This window comes from Canis aureus, chromosome 2 (assembly GCF_053574225.1).
Source record: "Canis aureus isolate CA01 chromosome 2, VMU_Caureus_v.1.0, whole genome shotgun sequence".
NCBI lineage: Eukaryota > Metazoa > Chordata > Mammalia > Carnivora > Canidae > Canis > Canis aureus.
The window spans coordinates 85,053,332-85,078,519 of NC_135612.1; the positions used below are offsets into that span (position 1 = coordinate 85,053,332).

Sequence of the window (25,188 nt, forward strand, 5' to 3'; positions counted from 1 at the left end):
GGGGGACTACATACCACAAACACATAAATGATTAATTACATACATACATTAGTGAAGTGATAAAAATCACTGTTAATAAGGAGCCACTCATTTTCCTCTCAGGAAAAATTCTTTGTAAAAGACAAAAACAAGCACAAACTATAAATGGTTCACATAAGCATTATCTTGTTTGGTCAAATTAAGGCTCCAACTAAAGCATTTATCTATTTCCTATTCAGGCCATGGAATGACAACACTGCAAAGGACTAGTCTATGATGTAAACCAAAAAGCTAATTACAGACCAATACATGAATAATACCTAAACTATTTGCTGAAAGAAATTACAGCCCATTACTATTAAAATCCAGGGGAAGTATCTACCCCAGTCTCTTCTATAACCATATCTCAAAAGGGAGGGGGATCACTCATCAAGCTTGTGATATATGGATTTTTTTTAACAAAAGAAAAAATACTATTGCCATAGATCCATAACCAAAATCTATAATCTAATTATTAAAATCTCTTAAAATATGTGATAATTAAATATAGAATCATGAGCATTCATTCTATCCATGACCTTGGGGTCACTGGGAGATTTCTAAAGCATACCTTTTAATCCACGCCATGGTACTTCAAGAACATGTTAAGGTAAGTCACAGCTTGGAACACTTCGATGCACCTCAAAACACCTCTGCCAGTGTATCTGTATCATTCTCCTTTCCTTTTGAGATCATAATGGTTCCGAAGAACTACAATGCTTCCATTTGAATGATAGTCTCATAATTTCAATGACTTAAAAACAAAAACAAAAAATAAGGACTTAAGTGTCAGTATGTTAAGCCACTAGTGCACTGTTAACTGCTGCCATGACTAAGAAAAAACACAGAAGCTGCTGCTGCTACTATGTCACTCTTGTCATTTTTAAGGTGAATCCTCATATGAATGAGAGGGAGTACATGCTTAATGGTCAGAGTGACAGCTTTTGCTTCATGGCGAGCCATCGAAACCCCACAAATCTCTTTGCCCCAACAGATTCTTCACCTTTCTTCTCCAGAAATGAAAATGACCTAAAAGACAGGTCTGAACACTTGGTAGGTGCTTCTGATTGACCAACTATACTATTCTCTATTGTATGAGAGCTGGAAACCACCCACACTCCTGCACAAGAGGGAACTCGTTAATAAACACAGCAGAGGGCAACCCCGGGTGGCTCAGCGGTTTAGTGCCACCTTCAGCCTAGGGCGTGATGCTGGAGTCCCTGGATCGAGTCCCATCGGGCTCCCTGCATGGAGCCTGCTTCTCCCTCTGCCTGTGTCTCTGGCTCTGTCTCTCATGAATAAATACAATCTTTTAAAAATAAACACAGCAAAGAGTCCTGTCCCACCTAATATTAATGTCACTGAATCATTTTAATTCCAAGGAGCTCTAGTTTTAAAAAAGCTTACTTCCATTAAGAGTATGCATGTATCCATGAACAATAGTTAACTATCAAGTTGTACTGTTGCTCTGTGATTGCCTTGGCAGGTTATTGGTCCCCCTTTCCTCCTCACTCCAACCCACCTTTCTTATATAAGAACACGTAAAACATTACATTATTTTAATGATATGAAATTTGTGTGTCACATTTTAAATCTAAGGATTTACTCTACTTTTGCCTCAAGTTTGACACTCTGTAATAGTTACTAGAAGGAATACTCAAGCTACACAAAGAAAGTAACTAAATTATCAATAACATATTGATACCAATTATCATACACAATTGTCATAAGGCAATTAAAATTACTTTAGGGTGACTGATCAAGAAATTTTTTAATAAAAGCAAACCATAAGAAGGGCTTCTGAAGGAAAAGTCACTGGAAGAGGTTACACTCTGGGCCTGTGGAACAGCTTGTATAAAGTTAACAGGCAAGAAGTGGAAAATGACAAATTTCCCAGCTAAAGCTAAAAAGTATGTCCTAAGGAGAAAGTGGAACTATTTCCTGTTTAAAAGAAATAGACTCAATTGATGAAAACCTTTCAAAATCCAATGTCTGAAAATAACGTATTTCTGAGATTTAAATTTATTGCAGGTTGTGGGGAATGCAGATTACAAAATGTAGGTCACTCTTCAGAAAGCTGATAATAGCAGCAGGATTGCACGTAGGAGAGAACTCTACCAGACTAGGCAGGAAGAAACTAACGAAGAACAGAATCAAGGGACCTGGTCCGGCCATCTTTTTTTTTTTTTTTTTTTTTTTTTAAGATTTTATTTACTTATTCATGAGAGACCCACACAGAGAAAGAAAGAGGCAGAGAGAGTCACAGGCAGAGGGAGAAGCAGGCTCCATACAGGGACCCCAACATGGGACTCGATCCCGGGTCTCCAGGATACACCCTGGGCTGCAGGCAGCGTTAAACCGCTGCACCACCAGGGCTGCCCCACAGCCATCTTTTTAAAACTGATTGTTACACCACTCCCTCTAACCCCTAACCCTTCCCACCTGATCTTATATGTTAAAACTACCTGGAAACACTGGCATTGCTTCTGATAGGTACTCTGTGCCTCTAAATAAATGCATCCTCCACACAACTGTGAGGTTAAAGATCTGAAGTATAGCTCCTTCCCCCTGCACATAAAAATTAATGTCAACTATTGGGAAATAAAACAAGATATAATAAATATGCTAGATAATAAAGAATAAAAGCCTAGGTCTGAAGCACTCACTCATTACCTCATTTAACTTTCAGAACCTAAAAAAAAAAAAAAAACAAAAACTTTCAGAACCTTATTTTATAGAGGAGAAACACTCTGGTCAAGGGACTGATCCAAGAAAGCATAGCAGTAAAAGAACTAGGACTTAAATCTAGATCTTCTAGCCAAAACACCAGCACTCTTGTACTACAGTATTGTCAGAGAATACTGTTGGAGAAAAGGGGTGGTACTGAGACTAACACTTGCTGACACCGCACCAAAAACTGTGCTGAGCATTTTCATGTTATTTCATCCTTACCTCCCACTCCTAAGACTGACAAGGTGCCTCCTTTTACAGTGAGGAGATGGAAGCTCAGAGATTTAAGTAATCTGCTATGCCAATCATTCTTCCAGAAGAATGCAAGTCCAACAGTTATGTTTGTTTTTTAATCCAGCTGATATAACGATAATTTTACAAGTGCTTCTCATTCAAAACCCAGTTAACATATGTAAATGGATTTGTAACTTAAGACTATACACACTAAAGTAAAGCCACTAAGAATCAGGATCATATACACTCACTAAAATCAGAAACTCCATTTGTCCTACAAATGAAATCTACTATTTTCATGAAGTTATACACTTGAAGACCTTTTGAAGATAACTTGAAAATCACAGTAGTAATCAATATAAATTTTAGGTGACCAAATGAGCATGAAAGGTATTTTCCTTAAGAGGGTACACTGCCAGGGCGCCTGGCTGACTCAGCTGGTAAAGACTGTGACTCTTGATCTCAGGGTCATGAGTTCAAACCTCATGTTGGGTGTGGAGCCTACTTCAAAAAACAAAACCCAAAAAAAAGGGTATACTGCTATATTTTTCCAACTGGGCCCTGTCCCATAAACTAGTACCAGTATTAGCCTCATGGGAGGAGAAATTTATTAGCTAAGAGAGGTGAGGCCATTCATTCACAGTCAGGTTATCGCTAATTAAAAATACAAACAAAATAAAACAGAACTTTAAAAAAGCACAGATGGACAGCTCCCTTCAGTGCCTCAAAACACTGTTAAACTAAAAGAGAAACAAAAAGCACTGAAAAAAAATCCCCCAAATTAAGGACAGGAAACTCCTAAGCGACTTCAAATTTGAATGGAAACCAGGCTTCCACACTGCATGCCACTGTTGAGTAACAAGTTAGATGACTCAAAGAAACCATTTTTTAAATTGCTGAAACAAAATCTTGCAGAATTATTTAAGAGTCAAACTGTTATTGTAAAAAACTTGAAAGGGTCTTTTAAACAGTGTCTTCATCAATAATAGCATTAACCCTTCTGTTTAACTCATTTTATAAGCATTAATATCCAAAAGAACGGATAATAGGAATGGCCGTCAGAAATTCTGATGCCCAACTACATACCTTTGAATTTCAAAATTAATGTGTATTAAAGGCTGTGGATCTGTCTACAAAACATTTCACTTCTTATAAAAGAGACCAATACATTTCAATGCTAGTTGTTACAGCCTCCTTCACTACGCTATGTCCAAGAGAAGAGCTGCTGTCTTTGCCTTTCTAAACCCTATTATCTAACTACCAAAGACCTGGAATACACTAGGCACTAATGATCTAATTACATGAAAATGTTATAAACTCCATTTGGATACATGATTGACAACTAAAAGGAGAAAGTTCACGATATGCTCTAGACACATAAATACTTAAGTGAATGAAAGAAAATATTTAGGAATGGTTTATACATGCTACAATGACAATATTAAGAACAACAAAGATTTTGAAAGAAGGCAGCTTAACCCAGAATACCATTTTTGACTGCTGAATTTTGCTTTGTAACTATTGAATACTTAACATACAACCATTTTGAAGGTAGATCAGCACTACTGCTAAAGTATAAACTTCAGAAAATTAGAAACAGATGCCAGTAACTTGAAATTTTTGTGCTTTTACAAACAGCCTCACATAGTAATCTGAAACGGCAATGATGAATGCATTCTGATGTTCACTGCACTATTACTTACTGGGAATAGGACTGGGGATTTCTTTCTAATAACACAAGAATAAATTATGGCATATCCATACAATGGAAATTATAGTCGATAATACTGAAATTTGTAACATGGGAATATGCTAATTATACATGTGTTTTCCTACACTGGGTATGTCTGTATGTATTTATATATTTTAACAAATGTAGATTATAAATATATTTGTAAATATCTAAGCTCCATGAGATCAAGAACCATTTCAGACATACCTCCAGCACTTATCACAATGCCTTGAGAGGTGTCTTCACATAGGTGACAATAAAGCTTGATGGTTAGAAGAAAGGTCTCTGAAGAAAAGACTGCCTGGTTCTGAATGTGAATCCCAGATACACAATTTACCAGCTATACAATTTCAGGCAAGTTAATAATCACTAGGCAACTTATCTTCTCCTTTTGAAAATTTGAGATAAAAATAACATTCAGGGGATCCCTGGGTGGCGCAGCGGTTTGGCGCCTGCCTTTGGCCCAGGGCGCGATCCTGGAGACCCGGGATCGAATCCCACATCGGGCTCACGGTGCATGGAGCCTGCTTCTCCCTCTGCCTATGTCTCTGCCTCTCTCTTTCTCTCTCTGTGACTATCATAAATAAATAAAAATTAAAAAAAAATAAATAAAAATAACATTCAAAAAATGGGAGAAAAAAATTAGTTAATACATGTACAGGCTTTAGAATACTATCTGACACATAGTAGTAGTGCCCCAATGAATGGGAGATGGGGTGAGAAAGAGAGACAGTGGGTTCTCAAATACCTGAGTAAATTAATGGATACTATCTTTAAAATACAGATAGAAATGCTAAAAGCATATACAAATATTGAATAGAGTTTTTCAAACTTTGCTTACCTCAACCCAACCTACATTTTTACATAACAACCTGATACACACTCCTGTAGTTATATTGTATCCTATTCTATCATGAATTTATTTAAATGCTAGTTGTAACCCACTAAATTCATTTCATGACAACTAGCAGGTCACTTTGTAAATCATGGACTCTTAAATTGCCCTTTATTTTTGTCCTTCAACTTTATTTCTAAACAAGGGGCAAGGGGATTCCTGGGTGGTGCAGCGGTTTGGCGCCTGCCTTTGGCCCAGGGCGCGATCCTGGAGACCCGGGATCGAATCCCACGTCGGGCTCCCAGTGCATGGAGCCTGCTTCTCCCTCTGCCTATGTCTCTGCCTCTCTCTCTGTGTGTGTGACTATCATAAATAAATAAAAATTAAAAAAAAAATAAATAAACAAGGGGCAAGACTATTTACCCATTAAATCAAGAATCTAAGGTCAGAAAATACTCCAAAAAAGTTTTTGATTTCTCACATATTTTTTTATTCAAAATTTTATTCTTTACCCTTAAATCACCAGAAATCTTACAGAAAAATTTAAGACCATTAAAAAGTGACACAAATTTACCAGCTTTTAACATATACCCAGATGAACTTACTCTTGAAGAAATTAAATTGGGTAAGAAAAGAACACAAAGTTAAGAAAGGAATGAAAGAATACAGGTTGCTGGGTTTAGTATCTAGATGGAGAACTGCATTCCCACAGGGTCTTTTCTGATCCAGCTTCTGGTCCTCTCCAAACTCATACAAAGACACATATGTTCTAGCCACACTGGAACTTACACATCTCTCAGAACACACTATGGTGTTTTAGATCTCCTGGCCTCTGCACATGCTATTTTGCCCCACTCTCCCACATCCCTGAACTGCAGGAGCAGTGTGAGAAACAGACTTTAACATCACATGATAATATAAGAATAAAGGAAAGAAAAAAATGAAATAGGTGAGACTAGAAGCGAACAATCTTTTAAATGTTTTCAGTGCCTACAATGTATGACATGTGAGCCAAGTTGGTATTTTTACGTAAATTCTCCCAAGTTAATTATGTATAAAAAATGTTTAAAAAGAAAAATAGCAAATGCTGAATTGATGAAACAAAGTCTTTCAAATTAGATAATGTAATGTACTTGATGTGTTCTTTGGACATTTGAATTTTAAACAAGTTTAGCAAACCAAGTCCTCAGCAACAGTCCAGTTATATATGACGACAGAAAATTAACCACCACTATTATCAAAAGTATGAAAATCACATATTCCAGGAACTTCAACTCTAGTTTTTGGCAATGCTAAAAAGGATTATAATAAATCTAAAGCTAAATCTGATTGAATAATTTTTTTTTTTTTTATGATAGTCACAGAGAGAGAGAGAAACAGAGGCAGAGACATAGGCAGAGGGAGAAGCAGGCTCCATGCACGGGGAGCCCGATATGGGATTCGATCCCGGGTCTCCAGGATCGCGCCCTGGGCCAAAGGCAGGCGCCAGCCAAACCGCTGCGCCACCCAGGGATCCCCTGATTGAATAATTTTCAAAGAATCTAACAATAATGAACTACTCTGATTCCCATTCTGATAATAAAATCGTAAGTCCTTTTCCAATGAGGAACAAGGGGACATCAGAACCTACAACTAAGAGGATAAACTCAGGATCAACAAGGCTCAATAACTAAAGGACACTTGCGACCTAACAATTTTGAAAGATAGAGTATTCGGTTAATTTTACTTTGGAGGGACTCCCAAATGGGAAAACTCTTTTCTTAAAAATGTATGTCTTAATCTTCAGTAACTCTGATTAACAACTTCCATCAAAGTGGCCTGCTGCTGCTGCTACCACCCTTAACGTCGCAAACACTCAGGATTCAACCACGATGTGCATCCGTATTTTCGCTAGAATTCTAGATGGCACAGTAAACACAGGTATAATTTAAACATAAACACACACATGCATACACACACACACACACACACACACACACAACTATCCTTTTTCAAACGGACTGATGTTAGCAAGTTGTTACCTGTCCACGAGACCAAAGGTAGGAGGGTGGGGAAAGTGGAGAGGGACATGAAAAACCAGTAGTTCAAAAGTGTTGAGTAAAGGACATTAGGGAAGGAAGAGTAGTAATAGTAGCAGTAGTAGTAGTAGTAAAGCAAATCAGCTCATAAACCCCCACGTTTATTCAAAACAAATCAACAGAAGCTTCTTTCCATTCCAAGACTTGAGAGGAAACTAAATAAATGGTGAAGAGACTGAAACAAATTCACTTCTACTTTCTTAGTACTTTTTATGTACATACATACTTATAAAAGTGTTTATGGGTGGACGGAGTTTGTTATTTCTCCTTCAGCTTAGTTGCCCAGGGAGCTCTTTATTTAAAATAAAATGTAGGGGATCCCTGGGTGGCACAGCTGTTTAGTGCCTGCCTTTGGCCCAGGGCGCGATCCTGGAGACCCGGGATCGAATCCCACATCGGGCTCCCGGTGCATGGAGCCTGCTTCTCCCTCTGCCTATGTCTCTGCCTCTCTCTCTCTCTTTCTCTCTCTCTTTGACTATCATAAATAAATAAAAATTAAAAAAAATAAATAAATAAATAAAATAAAATGTAAATTTTGGTGGCTTAAAAGAGTATGTTGTCATGAGTGATACAAGAATGTGCCAATCAAGTTCTGGACTTGGAGTCAGAAATCACAGGTCAGAAACTTACTGGACATGTAACTTGTCAGCACTCACAATGTGTCTGTGTCTAACACCAGAAAAAAGCTGCAGTAATAATGCTTATATGGGAAAGTATCTAAAACACTGCCCCCCTGAGGAAGCATAAACATTTATTTACTTTGCAAGCACAATCACAATGTCTGCTAATGCCACAATGTTAGAATCAAAATAAAACATGTTCCTAGGAATATTTTAATGTTCAAGAAGTACTTATGATTTAAGTTCATTTAAAAAAATGTTTGCACTTAATCTTTATTCCAATTATGGGGGCGATGATCTAGTCTGTGGCTCTAATTCATGCCTTCAAGCAACCTCTCCTTTCTCGACAAATTCACTAGCTTAACAAATATTTGAACAACTACAACGTGGCAGCCCTTTTTTAAGCACCAAGGACACTTCAGTGCACAAATCAGACCAAAGTCCTTGGCAGAGTTAACACAATAATTAAGAATTTCATATGGTGGTAAATGCTATGAAGAGAAACCAAGTAGGAAAGGACAAGGACAGGAGATGGGGTACAATTTTAAATAAGCCCTCACTGAGGTACTATTTGAGCCAAGATCTGAAGGAGGTGTTGAAAGGAGGATTCCATGCGAATGAAATAAACAGCAGGTCCAAGATTCCTGAAGCAGGAGACCAGCGTGACTAGAACACAGAGACTGTAGGTGGATACTAAATGAGACATTACATGAATGTGGGTGGGAGTGTGGACGCACATGTTCTGGGGGACACCACTGATCACGAAGGCCTTCAGCTTTTTATTCTAAATTTTGAGCCAAGGAAGATCAACATCTGAGCCAAGAAAGCTCAGCGGGAGTCTGGCTGGTGAGCAGAGAAAGATGGTAAGGCAGGAGAGAAGAAGCAGCAGAGATCAATTAGGCGGCTACTTGACTGTGGAAGTAGAGATGACGGAGCCTTACACCAGGGGGAAAGCAGTGGACACATCACTCGTGAGGAAACTATGGGCCTATTTTAAAGGTAAAATGACAACAACTCTGTTCACACACCGGATGGTGGAGTTGGAGGGAAAAAAGGAAGAGGCAATGGTGACTCCAAGGTTTCTCGAGGCTCAGCAACACAAAGGACGGAGTTACTTACGGAGACAGGGAAGACCTCAGAAGATTTAAGGAGGGAGCTTTCAGTAGTTTGGCTTGGACATAATAAATTGGATATGCTCAGATATTCTAATAAAGTTTATTACAGTTTATCAGAGCTTTCTGCCAAGGCTAGGGAGATGTGGCCAACCAAGTTAGTCTACTTAGTTCTCTCCTGCAATTGGATATAAATATCCAATTTAAAAAAAGGAAAACTGAGGAGGTAAAAGTATTATTTATTAAGCAAGTGTTCTGATAATCTTATTATTTTAATTACACATCCTATGCCATCTGCACTTCTCAGTATTAAATAAAAGATAATGTGGTAAGAATATTTAAGAAAATCTCTAATTACAGAGACTAATCTGGGAGAGAGAGAGTCCATATTCAAACACTGTAGAGGTAAAACAAGGCAATTTTCAACTAAGAAGAGCAACTTATCTGATTGATGCTCTCAAGCCACTAAAACACCTCTCAGCCTCAAACCCATAGATTAGAAATAATGATAAATAATAAATTTAACAGACAACATTCACAAAGTGCTCTCCACATGCTAAACATCTCATTTAAATCACCAACTACCTTCTGATAGCTTATCTTTTACAATGACACTGAAAGAAATAAAGCTAAAGAGCTATCCTATAACTTTAGTCATCCAAGAAAGAACTACTTTAAGTCTCCAGAGACTCTTTAATCTGTTGTTTTAATTTTCCATTACCATCTTCATCTATATTTTGTATTCTGTGCATGCTTTTCAATTTTCCAGTGCCAAATGTTATGAAAATTTGATGTGCAGCAATATATGTGGGTGTATGTTTTGATAGGAAAAGAACATCGAGGAAAAGCATACATTAATGAGTTCTCAACACATTTTCCTAAGATGGAATTGTACTGAAATGTATTAACAGAAGTCACAATTCAGACAGCAAGTCCACAATCACAACTCTGCTAGAGAGTAATGGACTGCAGAGAACAAGGCAAGTGAGTACGTGTTTTCTAAAGAGTAATGAATCTCCCTCATACACTGATTCTCACCTCTCTTTCTCATTGTAACTTCAACTAGAAAATTATTACAACAAAGGAATCAAGATTTTGGAGACAGTTTTACTATTAACAGGTAACACCTTCTTGATGGCAACTCATCCAGCCCTACCTTATAAAAACCTGTATCACCTAGGTTAGTTCATCAGTGCAGGGGATGTTTTATTTCATCCACTTAATCATTCAAAATTCTTTCAAAAACTGATTCCTCAGTCAACCAAACTACAATATCTATTACAACACCTCTCTGTTTGGGGCACTTCAAAGCGCACAAAATTGTGTACATATTACTAAAGCTTCTCAAAATCCCAAAGATTATATTAAAAACCCCAGGTCTTCTAAATTCTGTTTATGCTACACCTCTGACCATTATGGGGTCTACCCACTGGTAGGATAAGCATTTTAGGTCATTTTTCCAGTAGCCATGATATGTAGGAGTTATACCTTTTGTACTCCTCTCAGTGGCAACAAACACTATTTCCTAATAGTGGATCTATACAACAGTACCATGGCTTGCACAGTTTTATCAAATTCAATTTTATTGTGTTCATACTCTAAAAACAAAAGGCCCACCCCCACGCCCCCGCCCCCAAAAAAAAGCAACAAAAGCAACTCAAGCATCCACTGGCAAATAGATGGATTTTTAAAAAATGTGTATGCATACAATGGAATACTATTCTCTCATAAAAAGAAATTCTGACACATGCTGTGTAAGGTGGATGAAACTTGAAAACATGATGCTAAGTAAAATAAGCCAGTCACAGAAGGACAAATACTCTATGAATCTACTGATTATGAGGTACCTAAAGTCAAATTCAGAGATAGAAAAAGTAGAATTGTGGTTACCAAAGTACTTACTGGGGCTCAGGGTAGGGAGGAATGGGGACTTACTATTTAATGGGTTCAGAGCTTCAATTTAGGAAGATGGAAGAAGTTCGTTCTGGAGATAGGATGGTGGTGATGGTTGTACAATGATATAAATGTACTTAATAACACTGAACCATACAATTAAAAATAGCTAAAATTTAAAATTTTTTGTCACATGTATTTTACCACAATAAAAGAGTGAACACATCTTATAGAATATATCAGTGGAGTAACTTCTATTTCTTTATATTTTAATTAAAATTTCCATTACTTTCCCCAAACCTAGACTTTTCCCAAATATAATTCTCATTCCACTTTTACTGACTTCATAAAAGGCACCACCTATGCATTCAGAAAGCTACAACATTCAATGTTTTAACTTCTCATTCAAAGCTGCCAAGACTTAAAAACTGATTTTAAATCTGTACCACCACTTGAATCTGATTCCTTCCTCTCATTTTTCATGCTATGGCCTTCATTATAGCATATGATCACTGTAACCTCACAGCCAATCTCTTCCATCCTCAAAATCCTAGCCTTCACAGTTACTGCTCTTGAAATACAGCTCACATGTAAAATCTTTTTATAGGGGAGACACCTGGATGGCTCAGTCAGTTGAGCATCTGACTCTTGGTTTTGGCTCAAGTCAGGATCTCAGGGTTGAGATCAAGCCCCAAGGCAGGCTATGGCTCAGAGTCTGCTTGAAATCCTCTCCCTCTCCCCCAACTCGGGCTCTACCTGCATACACATATGTGCTCTCCAATAAATCTTAAAACAACAACAACAAAATGTTGAAAGGCTTCCACTGTCTATTCAAATTCAAACTTCTGAACAACACATTAAAAAGTACTTTGTTATTTGGTCCAGCCTACATTTCTAGATTCATCTTCCAGAAGCCCCTTACCTCCTAAACTCTATATCAGATTCTTTATTCCCTTTTCCCTCATCATATGTACTAGGCCCTCCTGCCTCCATGCTTTTACTCATGCTTCTTTATCTGTACAGAATCCCCTATTTCCATTCCTATTGAAATCTATTCATCAACTCTCGCATATGCCATATATATGTAAGTAATATAAACTTTTGAAGAACAATTTGGCAGGATCAAAACTATAAATGCATATATCCTAGCAATTCCACTTCTCAGTATGTCCCATAAAAATATTCATGCAAATGTGGCACACAAGGATATTTACTACAGTGTTGTTCCTAAAAGAGAAATACATCTAGTTGTGCACCAAATGGGAACTGGCTAAATAAATTGTTACACCTACATTATGAATATGGAATACTACACAGATTTTAAAAAAAGAGCAAAGTAACCCTAAATATATTCCAAGAACTCAAGAGTTGCCTTTAACTTTTAAAAATACACATAACACATAAAATATGAACACAACATGAGCCCATCTACCCTGAAGAAAACCCAAACTATGGGCAGCCCGGGTGGCTCAGTGGTTTAGCGCCGCCTTCAGTCCAGGGCCTGATTCTAGAGACCCAGGATCGAGTCCCATGTCGGGTTCCCTGCATGGAGCCTACTTCTCCCTCTGTCTGTGTCTCTGCCTGCCTCTCTCTCTCTCTCTCTCTCTCTCTCTCTCCCCCATCCCCACCCTGTGTCTCTCATGAATAAATAAAAACTGAAAGAAAGAAAGAAAGAAGAAAGAAAGAAAGAAAGAAGGAAGGAAGGAAGGAAGGAAGGAAGGAAGGAAGGAAGGAAGGAAGGAAACCCAAACTCTATGTACGTACTTTAAATATGTTAAGTACACAGAAAATTGTCTGGAAGAATGCATCCCAAAATTTTAACAGTGGTTACCTGTGGGGAGGGGGGTGGAACTGGGGCTGATCATAATAATGACATAGGAATATATTCTTGTATTAACTGCGTAACATGTCAACAGATAACAAACAGGAAGAGCAGACTCTCACTCCTGATCTATTTGGCCCGAGCCAGTTCCTACCCCATTTAGCCAATGATACAGAACCTAACCGAATGGCAGTGGCTATAAAGAGCAAAACGCATGCAGCCTATCTTGGCACAGACGCACCTTGGCATTCACAGCTGTAACACACTTGGGTCCAGCTCTAGCAGCATCGAGAAAACAGCCAGTCTCACTAGGCCACTACTCAGGCTTACCTTTCAACTGGCTTTCTGTTTTCTTCCATTAAAGGAATGTTTACAAACACTGGCACTTGTGGCTTGTGAATAAACTCATCTGTCGCCAGCAAGAACCACATCCTGACTGGAAAGGCAGAGAACAGAGTCGGTCCCTGAGTATTCCTGAACAAAATCTCCTGCCTCCGCATTTCCAGAACTCATCTTCCTCTCGTGTAATTTAAATGTTTAAAAGTAAGAAGAGGAAGAAAAAAAATCCTTGCTTAAGTTTTGCTGAAACCCTCAGTCTGGATGAATAATTTCTTCTCCTATACTGCAAGGTTCCTTGTGAAAGGTGTCTGATCGTAGGAGCCTCTGTGTTCTCCTTATGTTATAGGTAAAAGCATCCATAGAGTCCCCACTAAAGCACAAAACTACTGAGGACTACACTGTCTTAACATATCTTTTGTAAAACTTAAGGTGTTCAAAATCCTTGCCTGTACCACGTTTTCAAGAAAGGACTCTGAAAAGCATTTGTGGAAAATATTCCAGTGTATGACGCTAGGCGGTTCACAGATATTTTTGACTTCAGAAATAAAAATGTCAATAGGCAACATCAATTCAAAAAAGACTCAATACTAAGTTTTAAATAAAGTTCCATTTCAATGTATCTGGCAAAACAAAAGCCTTGAATTCGAAGAGAATAACTCTCAAAATCTACACAAAGTATGAAGTATAAAACTTTCCATGGCATTTAAACAGAAGAAAGTTCATCCCTGTTGTAACCTAAAGGAAAAACCTTATCAGGTCTGTATCCCATTCATATGATAAGAGCCTAAACATTTTTTTTAATGATTTATTTTATTTATTTATTTTTTAAAGATTTTCTTTATTCATGAGAGACAGAGAGACAGAGAGAGGCACAGACACAGGCAGAGGGAGAAGCAGGCTCCATGCAGGGAGCCTGACGTGGGACTCGATCCTGGGTCCCCAGGATCACACCCTGGGCCGAAGGCAGGCACCAAACTGCTGAGCTACCCGGGCTGCCCTAAGAGCCTAAATATAATCACAGCTTCTGCATATTCTGATTATTTGATCAATTCCCTATATAAGTCTTTGCCAAAATATGAAAATACAAATCTCTTTTACTACATCTTATGTATGCTTTCCTTGCGATGTACATTTGGTGGTAAAAACACAATCCTGTCTTCTCATATTTTATATTAACTAAAATTGACAGATGCAAAAATTATTGAAAATGTTAAAATTTGCTGAAAATATTCCTTAATAATGGTATATGTGATGTCATGCTCTGAAGAATATTGTGAATTTTAAGAGCTAACATTAGTAAACTTCATGTGTAGAAAAGATTGCCTAGTATTATCTCATTTACTTACCACCAGCTCTGTGGGTAGGTTTTAATAATTCCATTTTATAAATACAGAAACTGAGGCTTAACAAAGCCAAGTAACTTGTAGAAAGGAACATTTAAGCAGCAGAGCCAAAACTCAAAGCTTAGTCTGAGCCCAAAACTAATACTTACCTGCCACTCATCTTAAGTAATTTTATATATCCAACCAAAACAAAAATAAAATTCTGTTCTTCTACACTGTAGGTTTCTCTGCTGTGAATTACTTCTTAGGCAACTAGAAATAGGGGAATGAGGCTGGTGTGAAAGGAAGTCGTGTTGGCAAATAACACGATGTTTCCTAGCATGTTAATGTTTTGAGGCCACAGGAACAAGCTCCTTCACAATTAGAGGGCAACCCTTAGCAACAGAATATTGATTATTTTAAGGAAAAAAAACCTGAAAACCTACAAAAGTACTTGTCTTTCTTGTAAGTAGTGGCTGATTCAGTGGCTTGAGGAATTGTTTCTCTTTCAGCTAAATTCACTTATTTGGCAAAGCTGCCTGTGCAGATGAGGAAGCAGAAAAAAAAAAAAAAAATCCCCCTGTATTCAAACAATGGACAAATGAAGAAGGCTACACATCTTGGAGTAGATTTTTAATTTTAATGAAAATAGGCTCTTACAGGTTCTTCCAGAACCTACATCTAGGAGGCTGGAGCTCAGGAGGGTTTAAGACTCCAAAGATTGAGGATTGCGTAATACAAGGTACACAAAAGCTAGTCTTTTGTTTTTTATTAGAATTGCTACTGGTTTGGGTTAATATCCAAGAGCAGAGTTCCATGGATTTTCAGTAATCTCCCCCATCCCTTTTGCTCCAATAAGCTTTCTTACTTACACAGCAGGATTTTACAGACTTGAAGATTTGTCAAAGATATATACGGCATCGTGGCAAAAACTCTTGTATGCAGGAGACGAAACAACTCTTATGAACCTCCTGCATATATGGACGTAATAAAATGTCATGGATAGTTTTTTGTTTGGTTTTGGTTTCTAAAAGCTTTGAGGTGAACGCCAAACCTAAAGACAAAACAATGTGGATCCCTGGGTGGCTCAGCGGTTTAGTGCCTGCCTTCTGCGCAGGGCGTGATCCTGGAGTCCCCAGATGGAGATCAAGTCCCACATCCTGCATGGAGCCTGCTTCTCCCTCTGCCTGTGTCTCTGCCTCTCTCTCTCTCTCTCTTTCTCTCTGTGTGTGTGTGTGTGTCTCATGAATAAATAAACTTTAAAATAAATAAATAAAGACAAAATAATTAATGTGTGTTAAAACTGCTACCATTAGGACAAAAGTGAAGAAGTAGAGATCCACACTCCTTTGCATTTACAATTTAAATGACTTTTTGTTGATCCTTAAGCAAGGATCAACAATATCATAAACAATATCCACTCATTGTGATCCCAGGCAAAGGTGCCAAGAAACACACCCAAACACACAAAAGCAGCTCTTAGCATATTTTCCTTCTTAACTAGAGAAGCTGATATTATAGAGTAACCCTACTGAGTAATCTATTGCATCAACTAAGGCAGTAGGTTCTATCCAGCATACATCTAACTCCAAATATAAAAACAGAAAGCTCATAGAAAAAGATAAAACACAGTTTGTATGGAAAACAAGCCATGTAAAGATATTTTGAAAGACAGTTGCCCTGAATTAATTGCTATAACATAAAGCATTCTCAAAAAAAAAAAAAAAAACTGTTTCAAATGATGCCTGGAGACCTAAGTATGTGGTTAAATGGGTTCTAGTACCAATTCCAACATGCAGAGGGGATTTCCCACACTAATAAGCAATTCTCTAGAGACCAGCAGGATGTCCTACAATTCAGCTCAAATCTAACACTACCCAGAGACAGATTCCCCCAGGTGAACAGTTCAGTTCCACAAGACTGCCCCCTTCCCCCCAAACATCAGATGCTGGTAGCAAGCCAAGGTTATTAAACCCATGCTTCTGACAGACCAACTATAGATTGGAAGCTCCAAGCACCTTCTCCTTGAGTTTGATTAATTTGCAAGTGCAGCTCACAGAACTAAGGGAAACACTTTACTTATGAGACTTCCTTTATTATAAAAGGATATAACTAAGGAACCACCCAATAGAAGAGATGCACAGGGCAAGGTATGGGAAAAGGGCAAAGAGTTTCCATGCCCTCCCCAGGGACAACATCCTCCCAAGTAAACACCTCAGCCCCAAGTCTTCACCAACCTGGAAGCTCTCTGAACCCTGATCTTCTGGGGTTTGGTGGAGGCTTCATTACACAGTCCTGATTTACTAAACCATCAGCCTTTGGCAACTGGTTCAACTTACAGAGGTGGGGAGGAGGGGAGGACTCAAAGTCACAGGGTTGGCTCATCACAGGGTTGGCTCCGTGGGCAATCTGCCCCCATACTTAGGCGCTTTCCCAAAGTCATCTCATTAACACAAGAAACTCTTATCTCGGGAATCATTTAGGAAATCCCAAAGGTTTTAGCAGCCGTGAGCCAAGCACTGTAGGTAAAGACCAAAATATATATAAAAAGACAGTGTGGTCATCTGACTGACCAAATACATATTTCTTATAAATCACAATATCACAATGGTCAAATATATATGTCTTTTCTCATTGATCTAAATATTAGACCTTCGTACTGCCCTACTTCCCTATCTCTATCTGAATCTTAGTATTTGTTTCCCATGTCAGATTACATACTAATCTCTAGAATAGTACTACATTTATTGTTTAAATAAACAGCATTGGGAGAAAAGTTATGCACCTTACTATAATAAAGTAAAAATTCTTTTTTACAAGTAATTATTTAGGTAATCCAAAATTAACGTGTAAAACATATTAACTCCCGAAGAGAGGAAAAAATAAAACAAGATGAAACCAGAGAGGGAGACAAACTACAAGAGACTTTTATTCATAGGAAACAAACTGAGGGTTGTGGGAGGGGAGGATGGGAGAATGGGGAACTGGGTGATGGACATTAGGAAGGGCACTTGATGTAATGAGCATGGCTGTTATATAAGACAGATGAATTATGGACCTCTACCTCTGAAACCAATAATACATTATATAATAGAATGTAAATAGAATTTTTAAATGCAAAAAAAAAAAAAAAAAAAGTCCGTGACAGATTCCCAGTAGGAGTAGAAATTCAAAAAACAAAAGAAAAAAAGGGGGGAAATGTTAACTCCTGGAAAGTTCTTTTTCTTTACAATTACATTTGGCTCAGGCAAATAAATTTGTTCATTTTCCTTACCTAATTTAGAGGAAAAGTTATTCAAAATAATGTTTCTTACCAAAAGTTGGCCTGCCTAATTTTTTTTTATCCGTCCCCATGAAAATCCAGAAGCCACACAAGCAAATTAGTACTTTGGATACAACCTCATCTCAGATGCTCACACCCAATTATCTATTCTCCACATCAAATGAAAGTGACCTTGTTATTACCATTGTTTAGGCCAAAATCCACAGGGCCATCGCTGACACCCCTCTTTACTTCACATACCATACATAATCTAGGTACACGCTGTCTCTAGGCACACACACACTTTATAAGTGTTATTCCTGCTTGCCAAAATGTTCTTCCCCCATACATACACACCTCAATTCTCCATTTATCCATTTATCCTTTGGCTCAAATGTCACCTTTACATAAGTGAGACTTTACATAAGCACTCCATCTTGTTACAACCTCTTCCTGACATGATACTCCCTATCCCCAACTTTTTCTTCTAAAGCCCTTATCTCAATATTTTACTTCTTTGTCTTTTGTCTTTCTCTCACTAAAATGTATTTTTAATATGACTTTTTTTTAAGATTTTATTTATTCATGAGAGACACAGAGAGAGGCAGAGACTCAGGCAGAGGGAGAAGCAGGGTCTCCGCAGGGAGCCAGGAACCCGGGGCCACACCCTGAGCTGAAGGCAGACGCTCAACAGCTGAGCCACCCAAGCATCCCGTTAACAACACTTTTTTTAAAAAAAAAAAGATTTCATTTATTTATTTGAGAGAGCATGAGCAAGGGAGAGGGAGAAGCAGATTCCCTGCTGAGCAGAGCTGTCAAGGGGCTTAATCCCAGGACTCCAGGATCAAGACCAGAGCCAAAAGCAGACACTTAACCGACAGCCACCCCAATGTATGACTTAAGTAACTCACACCCCCAAGCTCCACCGACTAAGCGAGCCAGGTACCCCTTCTCACTAAAATGTAACCTCTATACACTGGCAAAGATTGTTTTGTCTTGTCCACTGGTATAACCTAGTACCTAGAACACAGATGACACTCAAAAATCTTTAAATATGACACCAGAGCTCATTCTATGTCAGAAGACCCCAACCTGAAAAGAGATATCCCACAATATGAAGGATTGGTAATGGTGCTCTCACTGATTTGTTTCAGAATATCACTAATTACCTACTTCCATGACCTGAACTCTTAGAAAACAGGGAAAGGCCTTAGGATGATTTCCTCAACAAAACAGATATTGGAGAGAATACTAATAATCAAGCACTCTAAATAAATAAATAGCAGAAGGGTACCTCTTTCCTCCTAGTATTCGTTCTTTACCAAGTAAAAAAAAATGATTGGCTAATCACATGAGACTATAACAGGACAGTCAAGGAGCACCTGGCTGGCTCGGTTCATAGAGCATATATGCAACTCTAGATCTTGGGGTTCTGCACTTGAACCCCATGTTGGACATAGAGATTACTTAAAAATTAAAGAAGGGGACATGAGAAAGATAAGAGAGAGGGGCACCTGGGTGGCTCAAGGTTGAAGGTCTGCCTTTGGCTCAGGTGGTGATCCCAGGACCCTGGGATCCAGTCCCGCATCAGACTCCCCACAGGGGAGCTTCTCCCTCTGCCTATGTATCTGCCTCTCCCTCTGTGTCTCTCATGAATAAAGAGAAAGAAAGAAAAGAAAGAAAAGAAAAGGAAAGGAAAGGAAAGGAAAGGAAAGGAAAGGAAAGGAAAGGAAAGGAAAGGAAAAGAAAAAAAGAAAAGAAAAGAAAAAAGAAAAGAACCAAGATACTTTTAAAACTATAGGCTTGACCAGGTCGAAAATGGCAGCGGGGCAGCTGTGTTCCGGCTCTCTGGGCTGCTAGGTCGGTCCGGGGCACAGCTGGGGTGGTCCATGTCGAGGGGTGCCCACGGCGAGGAAGGGCAGGAGGGCGAGGAGGGCTCAGCTCGCACGTGGAAGGCCCTCACCTACTTTGTAGCACTCCCCAGCGTGGGAGTGAGCATGCTGAACAGATTCCTGAAGTTGCATCACAGAGAACACAAGAGACCAGAGTTCATCGCCTACCCCCATCTCCACATCAGGTCCAATCCCCTTCCCTGGGGAGATGGTAATCATACTCTATTCCATAACTCTCATGTGAATCCACTTCCAACTGGCTATGAAGATGAATAAAGAGAACCTGGACCACCACCCAGTGAGGACCACAGGACTGGTTTGGACCATGACTCTGCACACGGACCAGCAAAGTATATGAGACCTTAAGCTCACCTTCCTTACTTTGATGACCAGTATACTAATCCTCCATCCCTTTGCTTATGGCAGGAGATGGCTTCAACAAATAACTTAGATTGATCCATGAAAAACAAAAACAAAAAACCTATAGGCTTACATCTATTATCAATAACCTCATGCTACATATAAATTTTACCCTGAAATATTAGCAAATGACAGCATAAAGCAATTACAACTAGCAAGATTCTTAAAAAATTAAGTACTGGGGCGGCCAGGTGGCTCAGGTTCTGATCCCAGGACCCTGGGATTGAGGTTCCAGGTCAGGCTCCCTGCTCAGTGGGAGGCCTGCTTCTCCCTCTCCTCCCACTCATGCTCTCTGTTGCTATCTGTCTCTCTCCCACAAATAAATAAATAAAATCTTTAAAAAAAATTAGTACCCAAACACATACGACATTGCTATGGATTATGATTTTTTTTCTCTCCAATAAGGTTTAAGAGTAGTTATTTTCAACTGAGAACTATGGAAAATTTCCCAGAATTTAACTATGTATGTCTACATGCCTCTTTTGCTGTGGCTTCTTATAAAACAGTATAAAGTAAAAAGCCACCTATTATGGGAAAAGACTTGTTCTTCCTGCCATGGTAGAAACAGCTGAAATATGACTTGGGGAATAACATGAACATAAGCCAAAATGTATTTTCTGTCAGTAAATAACTGTATAAACATACACACAAAACAGTGCTGAAAATCATGAAGAATTTTATTAGGAAAAAAGTACATAGCGTGGAAGATTTGCCATATAGTTGGTAGTATAGATGGTTTTACTAATATGCCTCAGTTTACAGCTTTTGCTGACTTCTGAATGAAATGCAAACATTTCTAAGAAAATATGTGAAAATATTCTCAACTGCAAATTCATTCTACAGTTAAATATTTAATGAATGCCTTTTACATAAAAGGCATTCTTCCAGGTGCAAGTGAGAGAGCATTGAACAAAAACACAAGGTATCTTCAGGAGGAAGCTTCTTTGGCTTCTTTAATAAAAGCATTCTATGGAAAAGCAATGAGAGCATTATCTGCTGAGAGTGGCTGCTTTAACCAAAATAAAAGGGAGATTCCTGTAAAAAGCTTACTGAAATCCCATCACACAAAAACTCATTCATTTCATCTTTCATTAGCAAACAACAAAAATGATGACAGAATGGCACAAAGTACTACCAGATGTTATGGACGTGGCCAGTTTCATAAAATAACCAATGTATCTTCATGAGATAAGGAGTAGCCACGAAAATCTGCTATACCACATAGAGGTCTGCTCTTTATCTGGTGGCAAAGAATTTAAAAGGGTTGTGAAACTTGAGTTACTCGTTTTTCTTATACAAAAATGTCCCCAAATTGATTAATTTTCCTGTGAAGACCAGCAGTTTCCTGTAGTATGCTATCTAGAAGTTATTTTTGTAACATTAAAAACACTTAAGGTAAACAATAGCTCGTCAGCTAAGAAAAATCACCTGACTTGTACAAAAATAAAATGAACTTGAATCTAGCCCTCTGAATGACTCTATCACAAGAAATTAACCAAGATTTTAAAAAATAATGGAGTATATTTATATTATGTACATTTTCCCAACTTAAAAATATAGCAAAGTGGTCTTTACAGTGCCACCACTAAAAAATAAAAATGAAGATAAAAAGGGATTCTTCTATTAAAGTATCTTTAAAACCTTACTTGATTTTTAGCACAATACTTTTTAACATTTCAAATTTCTGTACATATTTTGATGTGTCCATTATTAAAGCAAAACGGTTCACTGTAATTCCTTAACGCGCAATTACATATACCGGGGTACATGTTAGCTTTCTACGGACACAGGTGAGCAAACAGAAGTCTGGAGATTATGATACAGTGCAAAACAGAACAAGCTGCTGCATGTGTCACACAGCTCACAGTTCGCATCGCTGAAGACCCCAAAGACACACAACCTTCGGCTTCACAGAAACTGACTAAATCCACCACTTCAATGAATCACAGAGACACCAAGCAAAAAAATGTGAAAAGAATCAAGCATAAAAATCACCCCTTCAGTAGAAAAACAATAAAGAACCTCAATCCTAAAATGAAACAGTCAATATGGAAAAGACTGTGAGGTTAACAGTCAAATTCCTGAATGTCCTCACAGTCAGAGCATTACTGAATGTGTTGTGCCCGCCTCCCCAGCAAAACCCCTTTAAAGAAAACCCAAAGAGTTTCATTCTTAGCTTCATCCCCCTTTCCTCTCTGCGTTCCTTCCAATCAGCATCCTTAGTCTTCCTTTAAAAGCTCCATCACAACCCTATGGCTCCACTCACACTAAATTCACTGCCATTGTTCCTGAAAGAGTTGTCTCCACGTCCTCACCCATGACAAACCATATTACAGCTCCCACCACTTCACGGAAATTGTTCTTGCCAAGGTCTTTGAAGCCCTAAATCTGGTGAACATTTGGATTTATAGCATTTGCCCTCTTTCCAGCATCTGACACAACTGACTAGTTTCCCTCCTCAAAGTATTTTTGTGACACAATGCTGTCTAGGTTTTGTCCCACCTCTTCTTTCATTATTAGTTTTTCCCCACTGGTTTCCACACCTCTACCCATTCCTTAAACATTAGTGCTCACCAGCAGTTTGTCCCTGCTTACCTCCAACTCTCCCAGAGAGTTTTGCCCCCTCCCAAGGTTTTAATTACCATCTAACAGCTTTCAGGTATGCCTCTCCAACCCTGACCTCTCTGCTGAGCTCTAGGACCCAGACCTAATACATACATAACTGACCACCAGATGTCTTCATCTAGCGCTCCTAGAAGGGCCTCAAACTCAAGACACACTAAACCAGAACCTTCTCCCCCTAACACTAACTCAACTCCTCTACTATGCCATCTATTTCAATGCCATTTCATCTCAACAAATGGCGCCACCTCCCTGCCCCTGACAACAAGCACCCGATTTTTTTTTCCTTCTTGACAAATTTGTAATAGCTCCAAAGCTGAGATCTACCATAACTCTATTCACTCTTACAACTTGCCCAAAACAGTTATATTAAAAAAGTAAAACCCAGCCCTTATCTTTCCAAAAGGCAACATATCTCCAAAAACATCACTGTCTGCCTTTCAGATATCATTAAGAAATGATTTCAAAATTAAACATTTCTTGCTATTGAGTAAACATAGCCTACAAATGTAAAGTTCTTAGAATCATATTAGTTGACCGTGGTTTTGAAATTTCAGGAGCATAAGTATACATGTGAATCTCCAATACACGTGTGCATGTGTTTTTAAATTTCCAACACAAAGAAAACAGACATATTAACAAGGGGAAGATAATCCTATTAGTAACCAAGTAAAATCTCCATAAAACTTTTGAAAAAAGATGTGATTTTATAATTGTAAACCCCTGCATCACTATATTCTCTGAAAATCTTCCTCACACATAATGGAAACCTATCTGTAAGCCTAACAAAAACTCCCAATGCCTCAAAGCACTGATGGACTGGTCATCTGACTAGACAGAAATGAAAATAGCACACTGATGTCAGAGCTGATGAAAGTCAAAAAGTGGAAGAGGGTAGCTAAGGAATCCCTGAAAGGACAGCTGAGGCATTAGTAGCCACTACTGATTTCTCTAACACAAACAGATTACCTTCCCCAGGAGCGTGGGAACTACACACACTTCCAACTTTTACAAGTTCTCAAATTTACTAAGTCATTTTATCATCTGCATCATATTCTATTACCAGGTGTGATCTTTCAAAAGGTGTGATTAGGAAATCATCCAACATAAACATGAACCTCAGTAAGCAGTGTTAGGGACCAGTGCTAGGAAAGCCATCTGTTCAATGGAAATAATATTTCTACTTCCCTAGTGATTACAGCTATCCGTAACAACTGTGAAATCCCAAGAGAAGAAATTTTAACTGCCTCAAAACTAATTATTCATATAAACTGGCCAAGAAATTAAATGTTACACAAAGGGCTCTCTAACCCTCTAATATTTTTTGGCTAATTATTCCACTGGTAGTCTACATCTGCTCTGCTAAAATTTGCTTATGAATCAGAGGTAACTCACTGAGAATGCTTTTATATTTAAAAGTGACTACAGATAATAACTACAATTCACAAAAACTGTTACTTTTAATGTGCATAAAATCCTCCTGAAAACATGTCCCACACAATAAAGGAACAGATGTTACTGTCAAAGTTTAAACATTATTACTAGGAGGAATGAGACTAAATTTAACAAAAAAAAAGTTAATTTTAACAACACATTTTTTAATATCTTCAATACTCAACAATTTATCAGGAAACATGTTAAGAACTGCCTTTAAAAGTAAAGTGGAAAAAATAAAAGTAAAGTGAATCTATTATGATGATTTAAATATATATATAGTTCAGAGATTTACAAATATATATTCTAAGACTTTCAGAAATACTGGCCATAATCCCACATATACTGCAGTGGGAGTTTTTTGGTCATGGATCCTCATTTGTTCCAAATGTCACTTTTCCACCCTTTTTTTTTTTTTTAAGAAAAAAAAATTTTTTCTAGAATTCTTTTGAGAAATTTATCTTCTAGATACTTTGATAGAAAATACCACAGCTTCTTTATTTCTTGTAGCTCAGCTCTAGATGTGATATTTAAGATCTTGGAGTAAAACTACTTTTAATAACCTACAGTTAACTATTTGAACCTGCTCAGTAACTTATTAAAACCATATGCCTTTGAAATATGCACTGTGCCTAAAACTATTGATATGTATGAACTAATCATACCAAATAGAAAATACTTAAGTTCCAAACAACCAAACACTTATGGGTTTTAGTGGACTCAGTAAGAATCATTCACAAGAGCTATTATACACAGTAGTTGTTGAGAATAAAAATATTTGATGACAGACACTATGTCCATAAAATATTTTAAAATTACAATT

General features: G+C 38.0%; 1 protein-coding gene and 1 pseudogene across 7 annotated transcripts in view; one reads left to right on the forward strand and one right to left on the reverse strand.

Annotated features, from left to right (window-relative positions):
- The window catches only part of RBPJ (recombination signal binding protein for immunoglobulin kappa J region), a 223,663-nt gene that overhangs the window by 65,677 nt on the left and 132,798 nt on the right, over positions 1–25,188 (reverse strand). For 3 of the 7 annotated variants that reach the window (XM_077880506.1, XM_077880496.1, XM_077880502.1), the window contains one exon: positions 590–772. The exons of the other annotated variants lie outside the window; for them this stretch is intronic. In XM_077880506.1, coding sequence (XP_077736632.1) covers positions 590–606 — 17 coding nt within the window. In that variant the 5' untranslated portion in view covers positions 607–772. The remainder of the gene's footprint in view (positions 1–589; positions 773–25,188) is intronic. 7 annotated transcript variants of the gene reach the window in all.
- LOC144291562 (cytochrome c oxidase subunit 6A1, mitochondrial pseudogene) lies at positions 847–20,214 on the forward strand (annotated as a pseudogene).